This window comes from Mytilus edulis, chromosome 3 (assembly GCF_963676685.1).
Source record: "Mytilus edulis chromosome 3, xbMytEdul2.2, whole genome shotgun sequence".
NCBI classification, from domain to species: Eukaryota; Metazoa; Mollusca; class Bivalvia; order Mytilida; family Mytilidae; genus Mytilus; species Mytilus edulis.
In genome coordinates, this window is record NC_092346.1 from 24,724,048 (window position 1) to 24,747,320 (window position 23,273).

General features: G+C 32.0%; 1 protein-coding gene across 3 annotated transcripts; it reads right to left on the minus strand.

The window, feature by feature from the left end:
- Nucleotides 1–400: 400 nt before the first annotated feature.
- Nucleotides 401–19,587, minus strand: LOC139516037 (serine/threonine-protein phosphatase PP1-beta catalytic subunit). 3 transcript variants are annotated; one of them, XR_011662904.1, is made up of 9 exons: nucleotides 19,303–19,587; nucleotides 14,483–14,614; nucleotides 11,656–11,886; nucleotides 10,002–10,106; nucleotides 8,186–8,257; nucleotides 7,563–7,714; nucleotides 6,744–6,878; nucleotides 2,728–3,512; nucleotides 401–1,947 (listed from the first exon to the last, which is right to left on the minus strand). XR_011662904.1 is itself a non-coding variant. In XM_071305845.1 (8 exons), exons 1-8 carry the CDS (start codon nucleotides 19,352–19,354, stop codon nucleotides 3,408–3,410), a joined length of 984 nt encoding a protein of 327 aa, XP_071161946.1. In that variant the 5' UTR covers nucleotides 19,355–19,584; the 3' UTR covers nucleotides 401–3,407. The 3 variants fall into 3 exon arrangements, 1 of the variants encoding a protein (XP_071161946.1); XR_011662903.1 differs by having other exon boundaries at nucleotides 401–2,477; nucleotides 2,514–3,512; nucleotides 19,303–19,584; XM_071305845.1 differs by having other exon boundaries at nucleotides 401–3,512; nucleotides 19,303–19,584.
- Between the last annotated feature and the right edge of the window lie 3,686 nt (nucleotides 19,588–23,273).

Below are 23,273 nucleotides of genomic sequence, written 5' to 3' on the forward strand. Positions count from 1 at the left end.
TTTGGCCCCCAATTCCTAAAATTTTGGGACTAAAACTCCCAAAATCAATCCCAACCTTCCTTTTGTGGTCATAAACCTTGTGTTAAAATTTCATAGATTTTTATTCACTTTTACTAAAGTTAGAGTGAGAAAACTAAAAGTATTCGGACATCGACGACGACGAAGACGCCAACGTGATACCAATATACGACCAAAAATTTTTCAATTTTTGCGGTCGTATAAAAACATATTGCTCCTAAGTGGGGCATAAAAATCCTAATTTTGGACATGTTTCAAACTCACAAACAGGAAACCATGATACCCACTACTTTCTAAGGCAGAGCACAACAATGCTTCAAAGTATTGTTCCAAGGCTGGATATGGATTAAAGAAGTTTATCAGTATCAAATAATAAAACATATTTCAACTGTACATTATTATTTTTATTTAAATGTCATATAGCGTAGGTATAAATAATTTACTTAACAAACAAAAACATATGAGGACAACAGTAACAATAGACATAAATGTATGCATAGATAAGTCTGTTTATCAGAAGTATTGCCCTGTCTTCTATACAGCCTCTAGATTTACTTTCTTAATATACTTGATATTGCTTTTATAGCATCCCTTATGTACTTGGTATAGGTTAAAAATGGTTTCTTGAATAATTTGTGGTTTTATACATTTTACAAATAATTTTTACATAGAGGTTAAAGTGAACCACAGCACACTGTAGTAAATATCATTTCGAAATATGTAATGTTTAAATTTATGGACAATAAATTTGTACATGTATGTTGTATTTACAACGAAAATGAACTTTGCATTAATAAAATTATCATAAAAAGGTCAATGAATAATGTCACATATACATATTTGTGAAATGAATGTTTTAAAAAAACAAATCTTCAATGTTTCTCTTACAACTACAACTCATGTATAAGTCCACATTAACATTTTGTCCATTTATTTAAAAAATAACCCCAAAACTATTTGTTGAGAGAATTAACAAAAGAATTAGAATATTTTTTTTTAACTATGTAAGTGGTGACTCACAAATAAAATCCTTTATCATCAAACTTGTACTCCTACATTCTGATGAGCTTTATCACACAACATCACCAAAAATAAACAAACTATTATTATGTTAAGTAAACCAAGACTTCTGGTTGTAATGTACAAAACTACAAACTGTACAAATTAAATGATACCATGCAATAAACAAAATATGAAATTAATAATATCTGTTACACAATTATTTTTGGATTGTTTGTTTTTAGCAATTTTATATTGTGATCATCCTTCTCAAAATTGCAAATGTACAAAAGTGAAATGAATGAAATGAAAATCAAACAAAAGTCACACTCCTGAACACTCATTGGGCTAACAATAATTATATATCCTATAAAAATCCAACTAGCAAAAAAAAAATCTTATATTAAAACAGTGTTCACAAAAAACAATGTTAATCTTTATTTTAGTTTTTATCTATAAAATATTCCTAGATCAGATACAACTTAATAGCATTCCAGTCAGGACTTGAAAATAGAGGTGTATATTTATAAAGGGCACTTAAGGGGTTCACAAGAAAAACTAGTTTTTATTCAACATTTATGTTATATCACTATAAGTGTTATTATTTAATCATCATGTGCTAGAAAATGATTTGATATCAATATTCTGACCTTATAGAAGATTGTCACTTCTGGAAACAGGGCTTAGAGAGGTTTCTTAATTTCACCGGAGCAAGTAATGACTTATTTGTAGGTGATTATATACAGGTAACATGTGTCACATTTGATGATGAAGAGTGTGTGTTAAGAACATAAGTTAATGGCTAAGATGAAGAAAGAAAAGTACATTGTTTGCTTATTTATCAAATAGGCACAAGGGCACAAAATTCAGCACCCCTCTATTTACCTCTGCCTACAATACTGACTCATTAATGCATCATTTCTGCACTGCCTTAAGGTGGTACCTAACACTTTCACTAAAACTAATTCTCACCACACTATTCTCTCTCACTCTCTTTCTATCTCTCTCTCTCCGGTGTTCAAACTGCTTTACTCTTTATCTTTCATTTGTATATTTAAAAAAAAAAAAAAAAAAAAATTGCTTCCTAATAGAAAGATGTATTGATTAGATAATATCTATAGATTTATATATTACATATTGCTATTATATTTGTGTATACTATGTTGTAAATTGGAAGTTATAAATAATAAAAAAAAAAAAAAAATAATAATGCTACCTGAGCCGTGAAGTCATTATTAGGTAAGGTTTACTACCCTCCTTTCGAAGTACCCTAGTTCTACAGACATAAATTAGTTATTTGTGGGACTAGTCCTTACCTTACCTTATAATTATTACTTCACTGTTCAGCTAGCAAGCAAGCTAAACCAAAGATATCTTTGCCTACATACTCAATGCAATGCAATCAGCTATGTATATTGCTTTAAAAATAAAACTTAATTAACAGCCAAAAAAACAAAAAACTAATTTGGCTCTTTTAATTTTAATAAAATTTTGACAAAGTATTTACTTTGACCCTTTAACAAAAATATAAAAATTTCAAAAACTTTGAACCAACCGTTTTGTCAGAAAAATTACACTGGTTATATAGTAGTTTGACAAACAACAATTTTGATCTGACATTGAGAAGCTTAATATTACCTTTACAACACAACGTAATTAAAACGTTAAGCTGATTTTACAGAGTTATCTCCCTGTAGTGTTAGGTACCACCTTAAGTGGGAAAGTCATTAAATATGCAAAATCAAACTCTAGGGTATAAATGAAATTAAATGACAAAACATAAAATGTTATTGTAAACATAAACGGATAAATTCAACATGTAAACAGAATTTTTCAATCATTGAGTTAAAGTTTGTCAATGGTTTACTTAAAACTATGTGCACCGAGGTCTGAATTATCAGACCTTACACCAAACACATGTGAATTAGTCCTTTGGCTGAAAAACCATTGTCAGATGAGCTATTCTCAACCTGCTGTATGGTTTATTCAGGAAAAGTATAAGATCATCACTAACAACTATATAAAAAAAAAACATTATTTCTATTACAATTCAGATCATTTAAAAAAAAATTGTATATATTTAATCATCCTAATTAAAAAGATCATTTCAAAAACTTCACTGAATCAGACAGACAGAAACCTTTGAAGAAAAACCCGATACATGAAAATGAAATGCCCAAATGAAAACTTCAATCTTTTTGGTATTACTTTGTCCTATATTAAGCATTAACTTAACAGTAATTGTTTAGTAAAGGGATGCATAGACAATAAATGGTTGGATTTCCTATATCTGCCCAACTTAGTATGGTTAACAAGCTGTTTACTTTGATATGTTAATACATGTCTCTGTCATAAGCAAGCTGCAATCTTCTCTTAAGTCAATGTTAATGTTATTTCTTCTTCTGAGCTTGAGGCCCTCTTGGCGGCGTTACTGGTCTACCCGAATTTAATCCTCCGTATTGATATTTTGCCTTCTTTTCAGAGGGTTTCAAGATCTAAAATGAAAACATCAGCCTAATCATAGAAACACATATAAAGAAAACAATTCTCATAGCAACGAATAAAACAATTATAACATCTCAATATTTGTTATTCAAGAATATCAATCAATAAAAATGTTTTGAGCAAAGAAAAATCATCCAAAGAAACAGCAACTAAATTCAGGGAAGCCTTCAGAAATGTTTTTTTCAAGTAAGCTATTTTTTCTGGTGCATCAGCAAAATTCAGTCAAAGATTTGCATTTTCAAATAATAAACAGCTTTGTAAAAGTGCACTATCTTCAACATGATAAAAATACAATATCTTAAACAAAATTCAGTATATTTTGTAAACAAAGCACAACTTTTTTGTGATCATTTTTACCAAGTCTTATCGAGGTATCATTGTTATAGTCAGTGTTCTCCCCAGGCCGTTTTAGCGTCGCGGTACCGCGACGCGACGCTATATTTTTTCACCGTGATGCTATAATAATTCCCGCGACGCTATAATTATTTTGAAGATGCTATTTTACTTGTCCTCAATTTTGAACTATAATAGTTATTGAAAGATATGTGCAAACCAGATGCTCCGCAGGGCGTAGCTTTATACGACCGCAGAGGTTGAACCCTGAACGGTTGGGGCAAGTATGGACACAACATTCAAGCTGGATTCAGCTCTAAATTTGGATTGTGATTAAATAGTTGACACAGCATAGGTTTCTGACACAGAATGAATGTGTTCTAATGAACTTAAAATTTTTGTTTTCTCTTAGAGCAATTCACTATGCTGTTGAATATTAATCCTCTCAAAACAAGAATGTGTCCTCAGTACACGAATGCCCCACTCGCACTATCATTTTCCATGTTCAGTGGACCGTGAAATTGGGGTAAAAACTCTAATTTGGCATTAAAATTAGAAAGATCATATCATAGGGGACATGTGTACTAAGTTTGAAGTCGATTGGACTTTAACTTCATCAAAAACTACCTTGACCAAAAACTTTAACCTGAAGCGGGACAGACGGACGGACGAACGGACGGACGAAGGAACGGACAGACGGATGGACGGACGGAGGCACAGACCAGAAAACATAATGCCCCTCTACTATCGTAGGTGGGGCATAAAAATGTTTGAAGAAATTTTCTTTTTTATTTATGAAATTTCAAATGAGAAAAATTGAACCCAATTTTTTTAATCACATCCCCCTTTCCCTTATTCCAAAACTAATCTCAATTAAAATTTCTAATGGAGTTTGCAACAATAACTACTCATTTAAATACATCATAAAATATTAAGATGTAAAAAAAACTGCTTGTTATCACTGAATGTTATTTATTATAATTTATCAGTTGGTAGTAAAAAGTGAATATACATTGTATATTGTATATAACAAAGATTTAAGTTGATTCTGGACAAAGAAAGATAACTCCAATTAAAAAAAATCTTTTTATTGCACAATATTTTGCAATTAGATATTTCTTGCTTACTATTCTGGACAAAGAAAGATAACTCTAATTAAAAAAAATTTTGCTATTTCACAATATTGTGCAATTAGATATTTCTTGCCATTGCGCAATACTATGCAATTGAAAAGACTTGCTATTGCACAATACTTAATATAATAATTTTAGATCCTGATTTGGACCAACTTGAAAACTGGGCCCATAATAAAAAATCTAAGTACATTTTTGGATTCAGCATATCAAAGAACCCCAAGATTTCAATTTTTGTTGAAATCAGACTAGGTTTAATTTTGGACCCTTTGGACTTTAGTGTAGACCAATTTGAAAACAGGACCAAAAATGAAGAATCTACATACACAGTTAGATTTGGTATATCAAAGAACCCCATTTATTCATTTTTTTATGAAATCAAACAAAGTTTAATGTTGGACCCCGATTTGGACCAACTTGAAATCTGGGCCAATAATCAAGAATCTAAGTACATTTTTAGATTCAGCATATCAAAGAACCTAACTGATTCATTTTTTGTCAAAATCAAACTAAGTTTAATTTTGGACCCTTTGGACCTTAATGTAGACCAATTTGAAAACGGGACCAAAAGTTAAGAATCTATATACACAGTCATGACAGTTAGATTCGGCATATCAAAGAACCCCAATTATTCAATTTTGATGAAATCAAACAAAGTTTAATTTTGGACCCTTTGGGCCCCTTATTCTGTTGGGACCAAAACTCCCAAAATCAATACCAACCTTCCTTTTATGGTCATAAACCTTGTGTTTAAATTTCATAGATTTCTATTTACTTATACTAACGTTATGGTGCGAAAACCAAGAAAAATGCTTATTTGGGTCCCTTTTTGGCCCCTAATTCCTAAACTGTTGGGACCTAAACTCCCAAAATCAATACCAACCTTCCTTTTGTAGTCATTAACATTGTGTTTAAATTTCATTGATTTCTATTTACTTAAACTAAAGTAATTGTGCGAAAACCAAGAATAATGCTTATTTGGGCCCTTTTTTGGCCCCTAATTCCTAAACTGTTGAAACCTAAACTCCCAAAATCAATCCCAACCTTTCTTTTGTGGTCATAAACCTTGTGTCAAAATTTCATAGATTTCTATTAACTTAAACTAAAGTTATAGTGCGAAAACCAAGAAAATGCTTATTTGGGCCCTTTTTGGCCCTAATTCCTAAAATGTTGGGACCAAAACTCCCAAAATCAATACCAACCTTCCTTTTGTGGTCATAAACCTTGTGTTAAAATTTCATAGATTTCCATTCACTTTTACTAAAGTTAGAGTGCGAAAACTAAAAGTATTCGGACGACGGACGACGACGACGACGCCGACGCCAACGTGATAGCAATATACGACGAAAATTTTTTCAAATTTTGCGGTCGTATAAAAAAACAAGATTTACTTTATGTATGCTATTGAACTGTTTGAGATATTTTCAATTATAAATTTTGTATAACACTTCTGGTTAAACAGCTGTCAATGTACTAATCATAAGTACTAAGAAAAGCAAACCAGCAGATAAAACATGTATTTTCCAAAACATATGCAAAAACATTTTATATTTTTGGGTCATTCAATATCTTTGCCATAGACCCCTCTTATAAGACTAGGTTATCTGCTGAAAGAGTACACAAATGAGAGACAATACATTCAAGAAAATTTGATTTCAATTGTATCATCACCTCTGATAAAAAATAACATGATTTCTTCACCTAAGAACCCAGAACGTCTTTGAACCTACACAACGTTTTCATCTTAAGCATTACCTGAAATGAGCACATCAATGTTTCATCTACAGACATCATTCCTCCTGCATTGTCAAACTCTCCACAGTAATTAGGTGCTGAGAATAATGTTACTAACTGTCTCTTGGCAAAAAACTCATAACCATCTTCTACCACCTAAAATACAAAATAACATTACTAACTGTCTCGTGGCAAAAAAAAATCATAACTATCTTCAACCACCTAAAATATTAAATAATATTTCAACTTTTCACAGAATGTCATGCAAGTTCAATAATTAGTCACTGAACATTTTAATAAGGTCATAGACAATGGTTATATGACCTTATGTAAAATTTGAATCATAATTCATCAGCAAACATATTAAACCAAGTCACATTATCTTTGTTTCTGTTTTAGGGGGTAGACCTTGGCGAAGGGAGATAACTCCTTAAATCAGTGAGGCGTTTGTACAAGTCAAGTTTCATCAATGTATTTAAAGCATTTACCTGAAACAGATTGAAAATAATCTATGTAACCTAGAAGCTTAGAATATGTTTATGAAAATGGTTGACAAAAACGTACTGATGATTTTAAGAGTTATTTCCCTTAACATAGGTCTACCGCCTTAAGTCAGGAGCCTGTAATTCAGTGGTTGTGGTTTGTTGTAGTATATCATATTTGTTTTTCATGTATTTTTTGGTACATTAATCAGGTCTTTAGTTCTCTTTTGTCAATTGTTTTATATTTGTCATTTCAGGGCCTTTTATAGCTGACTTATTGTTACATAATCACAAAAGGATTGCACTTCTCTTCAGAAGAAACTACTTTCTTGAAATGTAATCTCAATAAATAACTTACCTGATGTGCTCTGCATATAAGATCTAAGTCATGTCTGTTGAGGAATTTACTGACAACATCACCACCAAATGTAAACGACACACCTCTATCATTCTCTCCCCATCCCGCAACATCTTTATCTGGGTCTGACCACAATAAATCACACAATAAACCTGTCAAAGACAACATAAAATTTCTTTTTAGCTACCTATATATTACTCATATCTATCAAATGCATATCATCCAGTTTATATTTTGTATATGATAAGGGTCCTTTGCAGAATTATACCTAAATAAAACATTGAAGTTTCAATTTCAAAATTTTCAATTTAAAGCCATTGACACAAAAAACATGTTTTGTGGTTCTTAATAGTTCAATTATCATTTTTAGAAAAATATTCTGTGTTTCTGGAATTACCCTATTTTCCTTGTAATCTAATAATCTAACTAATCTCCCTTTTGTATCATCTTAATGGTAGACCAGTCAAACTGTGTCCTCAAACCTATAAAGCTAATGTTCACATTTTCTGAAAGCCTTCATTTAAAGGTTTATAACAATGTTTTATATGGCTTGAATATCAGCATTTAGAAATATATGTCAATAAATTTGTTTAAATAAATAAAATGTTCTTGTATTTCTCTACCTGTATCTGGTACATCTGTTGGTCTCATAATTCGTCTGATTTGTTCCATTGACTGTAAATCTGGGGAAAGTCCTAAAAAATACAACACATTTAAAGTGTCACAAAAAAACACAGTTTCATCATAACCCCTACAATTCATTCTGAAATAGCATGCATGCTTGTTTTTAAGCAGTCCTATAAGTACAACTCATTTTAAGTGTCACAAAAATGCACTAGTTTTATCATAAAATTTAGTTATAAGGCTACTCTACAAAATTAATGGTAATGTTTTTAAACCCTTGTGGTGTATGATGTTTCATCTGAGGCAATACACAATTCATTTGGTATATAAATATCCCAATTTACTGTGGTTACTAAGGCTTTGAGAACTCAAATGGACTTTGGTTTCATTGTTACTGGGCCAATTCTTTTTAACAGAACATTTACACATAAGGTTTTGACAAAATAAAAATATAAAAACTTAGTCCAGTAATGTATATCACTGAACAGGACCAAATCAATTTTGCATTGTGTACATAACATTAAGTTGAGGCACACTAAAGCTAGGGAACGGTAACCAACTTTGAGATGTACGTATTTACAAGGGTAAAACTTGAAGCCCCCTTTGCTACAGCGGGCGCATTAAAATCTGTTAACTAAAATATTTCGTTCAGTTCAAATATTGAGTCTAAGGAAGCTTTTTTTTTTTTTTTTTTTTTAAGCGTAATAATATCTTTATTGCTTATTTGCTGTAACAACTCACTAAGTTTACAGCTTATAACTAAGTATCCCTCAAGTTTGTTTACCTAATAGTTTAGGGAAGCACTATTTGGTAATATATAACTTATTCATAATAATAGTATCTATAATATAATTAATTTCACAATTATATATACTGACCGACTTTAGAAACGCAACACTAGATTATTCTTTGTAATTCCAATTTCAAATATTCAATTTTTTGTAAACAAACTTATGAACAGAAAGTTCTTTCATTACTTCAATGTTTAATAAAAAAAAATGCAAAGTCGTAGGTTGAATTGATTACGTCATTTTCAACATTCAAATATTGTGTTATACACTGAAACCCTGGTTTTTCTGAAATTCGTGGGATCATAATAATTCGGTGTGTTTGATAACCATAGGTAAGTCAGATGTTGATTTTTTTGAAAGAGAAAGAAGTATCATAAGCATGAATAGTAGTTGTATGAGGATCAAACATGATTTGTTAAAAAAAAATCTACAAAATGAGTGTTGCGTTTTTAAAGTCAGTCAGTATATAATAAATATTGTGAATACACATACAGTACAGATCTTTGTTTTTCTTTCCCTTTTATATACATAACTATTCCGGAATCCTTTCCGTTATCAATTTGATCATATGATCTGTGTCCATTGAAAGAAATTGGAAGTTTTTGTAAAAATTTTAAAAAATAGTCGTTTCCACTTAAAGTTGTTCCATAACTGACTATAGTCATGATAGTAGGGTTAGGGAGGCACTTAAATTACAGCTTTAACAATAATACAGAATTAAATCAATCTGATTGAAAATACAGATCTTGTGTCCTTTACTTACAAGGATCTATGAGACAACATGGGGTTCTACTTTCTTCACAGGTTATTATTACATCAGCTAATGAATTTCCCCCTTCTAATTCTTTTATGTTGTGTGTTTAAATCAGAGAATTCTGAAAGGTCTTGAAAACAGAATGTAGACCAGAGTTTTGGCAGATAAAACTTAAATTGGGAGTGCCTCCTTACTAACCCATACAATTCATTACGAAAAGCCTGTATGCTTGTTTCAAATATATCCTTATATTATAAGTCTTAACCATACCTCCATGACAACAAAATATTTTTTCATCTATAATAGCAGCAATTGGTAAGCAATTAAAACAATCTGTAAAGGTTTTCCATAACTTTACTGTGAATCTTCTTTTACCTAAAATCATAAGAGGCAATAAATAAATTGTGTAATATGTAACTTTCTTTTTATTTTTTATTGATAACCATACTCTTATCACTGGTGTTTATATAACTGATGTTAAGGAAAAATTCTAAATGCAATATTGATAAGATGTAATAATAAACAGCTGCACCATGAGCGCATGATACGCCCGACGTCTTGTGTGGAAGTTTTATGCAATAATCATAAATAGTTTCTGAGGAAGTTTTAAGCAATAACCATTTATTGTTTTTGAGACACGGCGGGACATGTGAAACCCCCCCCCCCACCCTGTTTTTTTTTTACAAATATCACTAAAATAAAATTTTGAATCAAACCAAAAAGTATACAGATCTTTAAATTAGTATACCAAAGAAGTGTGTACAGTTTCAAGTAATAATCATAAATTGTTTTTGAGATACGGCGCGACATGTAAAAAAAACCTCCCCTTTTTTACAAAATACTCAATAACTCAAAAATAAAATTTTTAGTCATCACCAAAAAGTATACAGATCTTAAGATTAATATAACAAAGAAGTGTGTAAAGTTTTAAGCAATAATCATAAATCGTTTTTGAGATACGGCACGACATGTAAAAAAAACCCTCCCCCTTTTTTACAAAATACTCAATAACTCAAAAATGAAATTTTGAATCATCACCAAAAAGTATACAGATCTTTAGATTAATATGACAAAGAAGTGTGTAAAGCTTTAAGCAATAATCATAAATCGTTTTTGAGATAGGGCGCGACATGTAAAAAAACCCTCCCCCTTTTTTACAAAATACTCAAAAACTCAAAAATAATTTTGAATCATCACCAAAAAGTATACAGATATTAAGATTAATATAACTAAGAAGTGTGTAAAGTTTTAAGCAATAATCAAGAAACGTTTTTGAGATACGGTGCGACATGTGAAAAAAAAACACACAAAAAGTTTAAATCTTATTTTCACCAAAAAGTATACAGATCATTTGACCATCATAAGAAACAACTATACTAAGTTTCATGAAATTTGGATAAGTCGTTCTCAAGTTACGGTGCGACATGTTTACGCCGGACAGACAGACAGACGGACACCGGACATTTGTATACCATAATACGTCCCGTCAAAATTTTTACAGGCGTATAAAAATGTGAATAATGTTTCATGATGACAACATCAAAAAGTAGGGTTTTTTAGTTGTAAACTTCAATTCATTTTTACAATCACTTTCAGACATATCAAAGCAGATCATGTACCGGTAATATGATTGCTAATTTGTTGCTTTTATATATGATCAAAATGTATCAAAGTCTTATATACATTGTACCTTCTGTAAGTTAAGGAATAATAGTAGTTGAAGAGTTGCTGCAGTCAATTGGCCATTTGACAGTTACAAATGCAGTTTTACTGGCAACACGTAGCAAAGTCAGTAAAACAGATATTTAAAGACTGTCAAATCAACAATTCTAAAACAGTTCTGCTTCTAATGCATTAAAAAAAGAAATAATATTCGACAGCTTAAAAATGGATACACTTGAAATAAAAAATAACTAAATCTTACATTCATCGTAAAAGCCATATATTCTGTTTATACTAGCACATTCATGGTTTCCTCGTAATAGAAAAAAGTTCTCTGGGTATTTGATTTTATATGCAAGAAGTAAACAAATAGTTTCCAGTGACTGTTTGCCTCTGTCTACGTAGTCTCCTAGAAACAGGTAATTTGATTCTGGTGGAAATCCTCCATATTCAAACAACCGTAATAAATCTGTATACTGTCCGTGGATATCTCCTACAAAATACAGAATGTATCAAATGATTGAATTACACTGTGAGCATACATTGGAAAATTATACAATAAGTTAACACAAGCCTCACAAATTTTATAATATTATTTGACCTCATAAACTTGCCTCACAATATAAACTGATTTAAAGTGCTCAGTTACATAGTAATGATTCTGAATTTCAGTCAATGAATTGTATTCATAATCTCTCTTTTAATCCCTCTAAGGGAGATAAGTATCAGCAATGATATTTGATCATTTCTACAAATGACTTTTAAATTGTCATATCTGACAGGTTCTTTGAGAGGAAAATAAGCACTTCTGTCCAGTTTTCAGGTAAGTCTGTAAACCAAAAAGCCTCCTGAAAGACTTTTGAATTCTAATCGGTGAAAATAAAATGGGATAAGCTCTTATTTATGCAGATGCTTGAAACCAAGCTTTTCTTGATGCATCCTGTAATATTCCACCGATTGCCCAGGTTAGCAATCAGCTGCTGGTATATATGTATATATTATAATAATATGTATAAATTTCTTGAAATACAATTATACAACATTTTAATACATTATGTTTTATTCTATCAATCGTCTAAACTTCTTTTTAGTGACTTTAGTAATGGATTAAGTTTCATTGTTCTGTTTTCGTTGTATCTTTTTATGTATTCTCGAACAAAAATTTGATAAACATTTACCTTTGTCAATTTCTGATTAGATACATAATATGATTTGTATATGGAAAAACCTAAGATTGTTAGGAAATAATTCAGACCAAAATAATTTTTGTCAAAAATTTTATATCCAAAGACTAATTGCTTTAATGATACTCTAAAATTTAAATTTGATTTTATCATTAACTCATGAATACTTTTCCAAATTTTTTCTAAAAATCGACAAGAAATAAAAAAGTGGTTGTAATCTTCTTCTTCGTTACATACATTACATAGATTGTCATTCGTCGGTTTTCAAATTCTTAAAGTTATTATTACATGCATATACAGTGAAACCTGTCCAAACCGAACACCCACGGGACTCTGCGTTTTGTTCGGTTTTCACAGGTGTTCGGATTGTAGAGGTAAACGGAAGTCGATACCAAAATAATTTTGGCACTTACTGACAAGGGATAATAGGTGACACAACAGACGGCTATTTATTTTCGTGATGATATAGATGTAAACGTAAAAATATAAGTAGATAAAGATAGACCTATTGCTACATTTTTGTTTATTAATCAAACGCCACTCCGTCAATCACGCTCGTCGTTATATGAAACTACAATGTATAAATCGTTCAATGATGTCCGACGTGGAGCAATTTTGCTTTTAATAATTATTTTCTAATCCATTAATTCACTGACCAATTCATATTCCAAGCCACTGTCAAATGACGATTCCGTAGTTGAGTCGAGATCGTCATTGTACACACGAGTTCTCGGACTAAACTTGCCACCCGCTGACTGATACTTCGCAACACGCTAAGAGTGAAACAACAGCAGGGGTCCAGTTGTGTCCAGTTTATTCTCGGACTTTATCGTTGTTAAATAGCTTACGGAAGTCTTCAGGAGCATCCGAATCAAATATATAGAGCCTCTAAAGGGAAACCAGCAATCGAAAGCCATTGACCTTGTCGTGTAGCATGACTTCCTAATCCAGTGAAAGGCTTTACAACTTTAAAACTATTACTTAATTAAATAGTTTAGCTACAGAATGGCAGTCACGATAATTATTTGAGTAACGTACATTTAATTGATCTAAGGGAAAGTTCCTTTCTTGTCATTTTCGGCGATGGGGGCAGCTGACCAGTTTAACGTTTCTTTACAACATAAATCATTTGATCACTGAATACATAGACACAAGCATGCTAATTAGTTTGTCATAACAACTCACCAGTTAATTTAACCTCAAATACCCTCGGGGATACTCTGTCATCCTGTGTTTGTTTAATGACATCATGCAAATAATTAAAAATCCTTTTTTGTTTTGATTGCTATCGATCGATTTTTACAGGTAATTTTTAAATACATATTTACTATCGAGCCTTCAAAAATCGTTCGGAATTCGGTGTTGACAGGGTTCGGGTTTTTCAGGTTAGATTAACGTTAATTGATAGGGAAATTTTGTGGGACTTTGAAAATTGTTCGGTTTAAACTGAAATTCGGTTTTATCAGGGTTCGGTTTACCCAGGTTTCACTGTATATTAACAAGACTAAATATCACTACCGGTACTTTGTTAGTCTGCACACCTTTAAATTAACCATCACAATGGCATACAATGTGAAGTGCACACCTCCTAATTCTCCACTATATATTATCACAATGACACACAATGTGAAGTGCCAATGTGAAGATGAGGAACACAGACTTGCGTTACAGCTGTGTACAAATGTACATCAATGTGGCAATAATTGGGAAAGGCAGGGACCAAGTAAGCTGTGATACAGAGTTTGAAATAGATGGACCATGAATGTAAAGAATGGCACATCATATTTCAATGTTTCGATAGAAAAAAGACCATTTATTATTTCACTATTTATGAACTAATGGGGTTGCTTCTAAACAGTTAGAAAACAGAACATTCAGAATTATACTTATCTTTATTTGACTTACCACATATTTTAAGAGGTGCTTCAAGTTCTAGTAGTATTGGCTGACTAAGAAATATTTCTCTTGATTTCAGGCAAAGTCCCCTAACCTCAGCCTCTGTCATATGTACTGTCTTTCCTGGTCGACATCCTCGGACTAAAAAGAAAATAAGATAAAGAATAAAGTGAAACCTGGGTAAACCGAACCCTGATAAAACCGTATTTCAGTTTAAACGGAACAATTTTCAAAGTCCCACACAATTTCCCTATCAATTTGCGTTTATTTAACCTGAAAAAAACGAACCCTGTCAACACTGAAATTCCGAACGCTTTTTGAAGGCTTGTTAGTAAATTTGTATTTAAAAACTACCTGTCAAAATCGGTCGATAGCAATCAAAACAAAAAAGTATTTTTAATTACTTGCATGATTTAATTAAACAAACACAAGATGACCCCGAGGGTATTTGAGGTTAATCAACTAATGAGTTGTTATTTCAAACTAATTAGCATGTTTGTGTCTATGCATTCAGTGATCAAATGATTTTTTTTGTGAAGAAACGTTAAACTGCCCCAATCGACAAAAAGGGCAAGAAAAGAACTTTCCCCGAGATCAATCAAATGCACGTTACTCAACAATCTCCGACGCAAATAATTACGGCCACAAAATCGTAACTGCCATTCTGTAGTTAAACTGTTTAAATAAACAATAGTTTTAAAGCCATTTACTGGTTTAAGAAGTCATGCAACACAACAAGGTCAATGGCTTTCGAATCATGTTTACGGGATGTCGGATTCCCTTTAGAAGCTCTATATATAATTCAGATGCTCCTGTAGATTTTCGTTAGCTAATTAGCAACGATAAAGTCCGAGAATAAACTGGACCCCTGCTGCTGTTTCACTCTTATCTTGTGGCAAGTATATATATCAATCAGGGGGGGGGGCAGTTTAGTCTGAGAACTCGTGTGTACAGATAATTGAAAATGACAACCTCAATTCAACTTCGGAATTGTCATTTGACAGAGACTTGGAATCTGAATTGGTCAGTAAATTAAGCAAAATCGCTCCAATTCGGACCTCATTGAACGATGTATAGTTTCACAACGATGGGCGTGTTTGACGGAGTGGCGTTTGATTTATATAAAAAAAAATGTAGCAATACGTATATGTCCATCTTCATCTACTTATCTTTTTACATCTACATCAAAATCAACACAAAAATAAATTGTGGTCTGTTGTGTCATTTATTATCCCTTGTCAGTAAGTGCCAGAATTATTTGAAAGTCGACTTCCGTTTACCTCTACAATCCGAACACCTGTGAAAACCGAACAAAACGGAAAGTCCCGTGGGTGTTCAGTTTGGACAGGTTTCACTGTATAACAAATTAACAATTTATAGATATGTGTTTGATGTAACAGAACACTTGGCACTGACAGTATAGTATTATAAACATGAAAAATCAAAAACCTCCAATACTATATACGTACAATGTACATACACTGCTTGTATATGAGAGTGAATATCATCTTAAGTATTTTAAAATCTAAAATGGTCAGCAAACTAATAGTTTTAATTAAAAGTTTATAAACAATTAATGTAATAATATTTTTTGAAGTGAAAAAAGAGTCATTGTTTGCACAATATATTTTCCATGGTAATCATGTTTATATCCAATTAACATTTCCAGATACATGGGCAACTTTCCAGGTGAATTGTTGTTGAATATCAGATTTTAATTATATACATTGTAGTTAAAGTCTGTTTATGAAGGAAATTGTCATTGCATGTTGATCATGTTGATAATGTATTTCCTCTGTTTAATTAAGGATACATGTACATTAAACATTTTTAACTTTTGGTTAGTGGTTCCATATCAACAAAAATATACAATGTACGACACTTAAATATTTTATTCAGATTGCTTCAGTTTTAGCAGGTCCTCTAAATTTCAGGCATTTTTTGTCAGGAGAGATCTTTAGTTACAAAAATATATGTTAAAAGCATAAACCTTTAAAGCTAAAATAGTTTCACTGACCTTATATCATGTACATGTATGTAACCATCATGTTTTTAATATTTGGCTATTATGTCAGGTCCTTTTAGGTTATATACAAATCATGTAGCTCTTTAAATGTTTTAGTATTTACATGTATACATCTTTGGCTGTTGAATATTTGGCTTTGCATGTTCCTAATGAAGGTTAATCCATAGAAGGCTGCATGAAATTTATAGTGTTGTTTTGATCTTAAGACTTTTTATATAATTCTTAAACTGTGACTTGAAATATCAGTTTACTGTTTTCATGCTTTAGACTGATTTTCTGGTATTGTTTTTACTCTGATGATTCGATCTCTATTTTGAAAACTCAAGATTAGCACTAGAACTGAGAATTTTTTACACTTGAACCAGTGGTGTCAGTAAGTTTTGGAATAGGTGACAATCATAAGTGGTGAGTGGCACGAACAGAGCGTTGCACAAACAAAAGTGGAATCCGGGTCCGTCCGCCCTGATTTCGGTTCGCCCTAGTTCCAATTCGCCCTGAGACTGTTCGCCCTGATACCTGTTAGCCCCGGGTATGTTCGCCCTGATTTTTATTTTTTATTATAGTGTTGTGTTGTGTGTATTTAATTGAATATGTTGAAGCACTACATTGTATTTTTAAATGTACTAAGTTATTATGTTGTCTTGCTGCTACGAGGATAAGTTTCTGTGAATTCAAAGACTACAAAGTATTTGACATGAAACAACTAAAGACTAAGTTTTTTATATATTTAACTTTATTGATACATTTTAACAATATCAAATATTCAGTAACAGTTATAACAGTTATAAATTGCTATTTGGATGGAGAGTTGTCTCTATTACTTATTATAAAAAAAACCGGGACATTCTACTTCTAAATTAATTAAAAGGGTTAGTTTGAATTGTATGGGCTTTTTTGTCATGTCGTACTTTGCGCTGACTCCACTGTTTTTTCAAGCTTCGTATGAAATGTTATTTTCATTATTAATCCATCAAAGACAATTCATATACCAATCAGTGATATCAAAGATTTCAAATTATACCTAATCAGCAATCACAATTCAATCAACAGTAATTAAAAGTTATTATAAAATAAAGTGTAAAAAGCAGCCAAGAATTTTACTTAATTAATATTCTGTAGCCCCACAGGACGCAATTACGACTGGACACAATTACGAACGATTTCCAATGTTTGCCCTCTGAGATCATATTTGTTTATATTTATCAATAAATGTTTTTATAAATAAAAACCCTATTAAAAATCCCTTGTTTTCATGATAATACAATTTATGTGCACTTGGTGAATGTTGATGACGATGACAAAATCATTCTGAAAATATTATAAGAACGGCAATCTGACCTGGAAGTTATGTAAATAAATACTTAAAGGTAAGTGCATATTACCTTCTTTTGTTAATATATAGAAAGAAAAATATCTCCTGATTCTGTTCATATGCGTGATGCCTTTTATCATGCCCAAATAACCCCTCAATTGACGTTTTTTAGACTCTTGTGAACCTATTTATGGCCAAAAGAAAATATGTTAATTTTATTGAAAAGTCCAGAGAACTCCGAAAGAAATGTTGACCAATATAAAAAAAATCATAGATGAATGATAAGTACACCACCGAAATGGATAAACTTGAATTTAGTGCTCCTTTAAAGGAGGAACTTACACAAAAACAAAAAAAATCAGAAATCTTTCCTTTACACATGACCAACATTTCGTCTGCAACCACTGCTGAAGTAATTGAAGTAAAAAACAAACTTGTGCTTTTTATTTTCCTATGAAAATGTGTTTGAGGTAAAGATTAATGTATGCTTTATCAATATAGACTGTTGTCATTGATTTTTTCTGCAAGATATATCAATATAGTGCTGTTCGGAATTGCGTCCATATGTGGCTCTCTTGACCCGTAAAACGAGGTCACGCAAATCTTACTAAAGTATCCCAACGTGCATAAAAATTTATGTGGGATATGATGCAAAATGGAAAGCCTTTATACATCTTAAATTCTATGGTATAAAAAATTCAAGAAAAGTAGTCTACATAAAAAAATTATTAATCACAGTTCAAAAATCGTTCGTAATTGTGTCCGGTGAGGCTATTTAACTTTTAATAGATATACATAAATTTTAATATATATATAGATATATTTCTTTCATTAATCATGTTAATGTAACATATACATATCATAAATGAAAATAGGGCGAACGAACCCAGGGTGAACAAATTACCAGGGCAAACAAACTCAGTGCGAACGAACCTAGGGCGAACATGTTATCAGGGCGAACGATCCCGTTACCACAAAAGTGGAGGGGGGCAGCCGACCAGCAAAAAATTTCACATAGCATCGAGCTTCTGTATTTTATGGTACCAATCTGTAAAAAGCCTTATAACCTATTTATCATTCTGTTACTGAATATATGTGATACTTAACATATATGCATAGTACAGTCTTCAAATGGGGTTATTTTTACAGTACAGCAGTAAATCATATTTATAGTCCCTCCCTTTTGAGGACTTCTGATTTAAACCTCGTGTCAGGGACTAGTTTGAGTATGTGTTTCAGCTAGGTCGTAGCATATTTTCAGAAGGTTATCATTCTTATAAACAATAAAAGCGTTAGTATGTTAGTTGATTCAATGATAATTTGCAACTGTCAAACTTATGAAACTGACGGAAGACGGGACCTCATAAGTTTTGAAACCAGTTTTCTATTTGACCATTCTTCTCATACATCTTTAATAATAACTTTGTTCATTTGTTTAATAGATTCTCTTATTTCTAAAAAGTGTTTCAAATGCATTATCACTTTATTTACCCTCTAACAGTCGAGAGATCAGACTGTCAACATTCAATTCTGTTTCCGCCATATTGTCTTATGACGTCACAAATAGTTGTTGACAAGCACCTTGCAAAATCAAAGAACTTCCCACAACGGGTAGTGCAGATCTTTATTAAACTCGATATAATACTTATTTCATATCTATGTTTCATTGATATTCAGTTACAAAAAGCGTTTAAACGGCATTTTGGACTGTTTTCGATGAAATTACCGCCCGTAATTTGGCAACCACATTCCTTTCGTAGATGTCGCTGTTTCAGATATTTTTATGTGATGAATACGATATACAAAAGGCGCGAATTTCAACATCAGTATTATACAAATTTGCCTTCAACAGGAGTCCATTAAGCTTTATTTAAAAACATTAAAATTTCTTTGCTTTAGTTTCTCTATCTATTTTCTTTTTTGAAACATTACGTCTGTTACTGAGGTCTGTTTATGATCATATTTCTGTTATTTTGTAAAAGTCTTTTTATTACTAAATAAGACCTCAAACAACAGCAGGGACTTAATATAGAAAGTCACATTAACAGATCAAAAAGTTATGTTTATCTCTTATCAAGCTGACCCTCATAGCTACGAGATATAAAAAATCTAAAATATGATTTGTTTTATTTACTTATTCATTGAGGGGGGCAAGGGGTTTATCTGTTATGCTGTTATGGGGCAATTTAATTCTTTGTTATCTGTTATTTTGAAAATATTTTTGCTGTTAGCTGTTATTGTCGTATTCTTTGTTAGCTGTTATTGGGCTATTAGTTTTTTTGTTATCTGTTATTGTGATAATGTATTTGCTGTTAACTGTTATTGAAAATTGGAATGTTAGCATTTTTTTTTACAGTCAATATTCGGTTTAATATGAAGATCATTGGACATTGGGGTCTACCACTTCTAACACGTTTGTCCCGTATTCAGAAACATCTCAGGGGCGGATCCAGCCATTTAAAAAAAGGGGGGGGGGTGTTTCTAACCTAGGACAAAAGGGGGGGGGGGGGTTCCAATTACATGTCCCAATTCAAATGCATTGATCGTCCAAAAAAAGGGGTGGTTCCAACACCCGGAACCCCCCCCCCCCCCCCCCTCTCTGGCTCCGCGCCTGCATTTACCCATCACAGTCAGAAGTGAAGTCCAGGACAATTCAAGAACTAGTATATCTTATGATTATCCTTTGTATTAAATTCCATTTTTTTATGAATGTGTATTTAGAATTATCTTAATTTTTTGTATGAGAATAATGTTCCTTGTTTCCCGTACGAACATATTAAATTAAAACAATTCTTAATATGACAAAAAGGAAAACATATGGCCAGGAATATCTGACAAGGATCTCAATTAAGAACTAGGTCCTAACAACCAGTTAACCTTTTATATAATATGGTACTTAGACTCAGCTTTGTGATTCTTTTCAAAGCAGAACCAAATGCATTGTACAATGAAAGTTCCAACCATGTACTTGGGTCCGAAGCTGCACATAACTCATTACAAACAAAGATTTCTTTCGTTTCAAGCCATTGTTTCCCTACTAAACTATGTATTCTACTTACTAGTACACTTGGTACAATCAAAAACCTCAGCTGATAAAAAAAATGTTCAAATAAGGCCTTTGAAATTAGTGGAATAAATTGCTTTTGGAGTGTCAAAATTCTTTCGAAGTACTTGATAAATTGCATGCTTATAATTGGTGCTTTTGATTTTGCTATCCTATATACCACTTTGCCTCATAGTCTTATTAAGAAAAATTCACACACCTCATTAAATGGTCATTTAGAAAAAGTCAGAATATTCAAACTCTTATAGGTCATTTTTGTCGAGCCTGCAACTTTTGTTGCAGAAAGCTCGACATAGGGATAGTGATCCGGCGGCGGCGGCGGCTACGGCGGCGACGTTAGCTAACTTCTTAAAAGGTTTATATTTTAGAAGGTGAAAGACCTGGATGCTTCATACTTTGTATATAGATGCCTCATGTTACGAAGTTTCCGTCAGTCACATGTCCAATGTCTTTGACCTCATTTTCATGGTTCAGTGACCACTTGAAAAAAAAGTTCAGAATTTTTGTAATGTTGAATTCTCTCTTATTATAAGTAATAGGATAACTATATTTGGTATGTGCGTACCTTGAAAGGTCCTCATGCCCGTCAGACAGTTTTCACTTGACCTCAACCTCATTTCATGGATCAGTGAACAAGGTTAAGTTTTGGTGTTCAAGTCCATATCTCAGATTCTATAAGCAATAGGGCTAGTATATTTGGTGTATGGAAGGACTGGAAGGTGTACATGTCCAACTGGCAGATGTCATCTGACCTTGACCCCATTTGCATGGTTCAGTGGTTATAGTTAAGTTTTTGTGTTTTGGTCTGTTTTTCTCATACTTTATGCAATAGGTCTACTATATTTGTTGTATGGAATGATTGTAAGGTGTACATGTCTAGCGGGCAGATGTCATCTGACCTTGACCTCATTTTCATGGTTCAGTGGTCAAAGTTAAGTTTTAAGTTTTGGTCTTTTTATCTAATATTATATGCCAAAGGTCAACTATATTTGGTGTATGGAAATATATTATGATCTATATGTCAGTCCCGCAGGTTTTATTTGACCATGACCTCAATTGCACGGTTTATTGCACAGTGTTAAGTTTTTGTGTTTTGGTCTATTTTTCTTAAACTATAAGTAATAGGTCAACTATCTTTGTTGTATGGAAGCTTTGTTAGCTGTACATGTCTGCCTGGCATGGTTCATCTGACCTTGACGTCATTTGCATGGTTCATTGGTCTTTGTTTAGCTATCTTGGTTAATGTTAAGTTTATGTGACCGTTGTAATAAAGCTTTATACTTAGGACTATCAACATAAAATCAATGATTAGTAAAGAAGGCGAGACATTTCAGTGTGTTCACTCTTGTTTTATTAGCAACAAAGGGAGCTTCAGTCAATATATATAAACAATACAGTTCACCAACGTTTCATGAGAACTTCTGAAAGCATTTTTGAGTTGTTTTTGAAAACTAGAAAATACCATCTTTTTCTAATGAATAAAATCCCTTAACTCAATAACATAAAATCGAAAATTATTAAAAATCGAAAGGGAGTTTACAACAATGGATATAAACATTTCAGCAAAGTTTCATGAGAACTGCTGAAAACATTTTTGTGTTAATGTCTGAAAACTGGAAAATCCCCCCTTTTTAATTAGTAAAACCCGTTAACTCGGCAACGTAAAATCTAAAATTTATAAAAATTTAAAGTGACCTCATGTTAATAGATATTAACAATTCACCAAAATTCCTTGCTTTGTGAAAGCATTTTTGAGATATTATCAGGAAACTGAAAAAAAACCAACAACTTTATTGAATAAAAACCCATTACCCAGAAACTTAAAATCTAAAATTTATAAAAAAAAAAAAAAAAAAAAAAGGAGCTCACGTCAATGGATATAAACAATTTCCCAAAGTTTAATGCAAATTGGTTAAAGAGCTTTTGAGTTAATGTCCGACATGTTGACAACAGACGGACAACAGTATGTAATACGTTCCGTAAACGAGCGTATAAAAAATATTATAATATATTGAGAAGTAATTTAAACACATTCTAGATACATAAATTAATACTAAAAACATAGTCATAGAAAATGGAATGCATTACAAAGGATTATATCCGTAATAAGAAATACTGATTTGTCAAAGACCGAATTATTATAATATTTCATTTACTGTTATCTGATTTGTCCATTTTAATTCCTTGTTATCTGATATGAGCCAAATCAATTTGCTGTTTTGCTGTTATTGGGACCCTCCTTGTCCCCCTCTTCATTATTAGTGAAATTGAAATAGTGAAGATCAGTGAACCAATTCGCTTAAAAATCCCAGTATGGTTCCCTGTGTATGGTTCAATTGTGTCAACATAAACTACGAAATATTGATGATGCATTATTCACTTGCAAGTGAATAATTCG

Bases quoted from the DNA above. Each gene is read 5' to 3' on its own strand.
- LOC139516037 (XM_071305845.1), bottom strand. From the start codon at position 19,354: ATGGCGGAAACAGAATTGAATGTTGACAGTCTGATCTCTCGACTGTTA. The intron at 10,107-11,655 runs GTAAGATTTAGT...TTATGATTTTAG, and splicing joins ATATGGCTTTTACGATGAAT to GTAAAAGAAGATTCACAGTA. The intron at 3,513-6,743 runs GTAATGCTTAAG...TTTTCATTTTAG, and splicing joins CATTGATGTGCTCATTTCAG to ATCTTGAAACCCTCTGAAAA.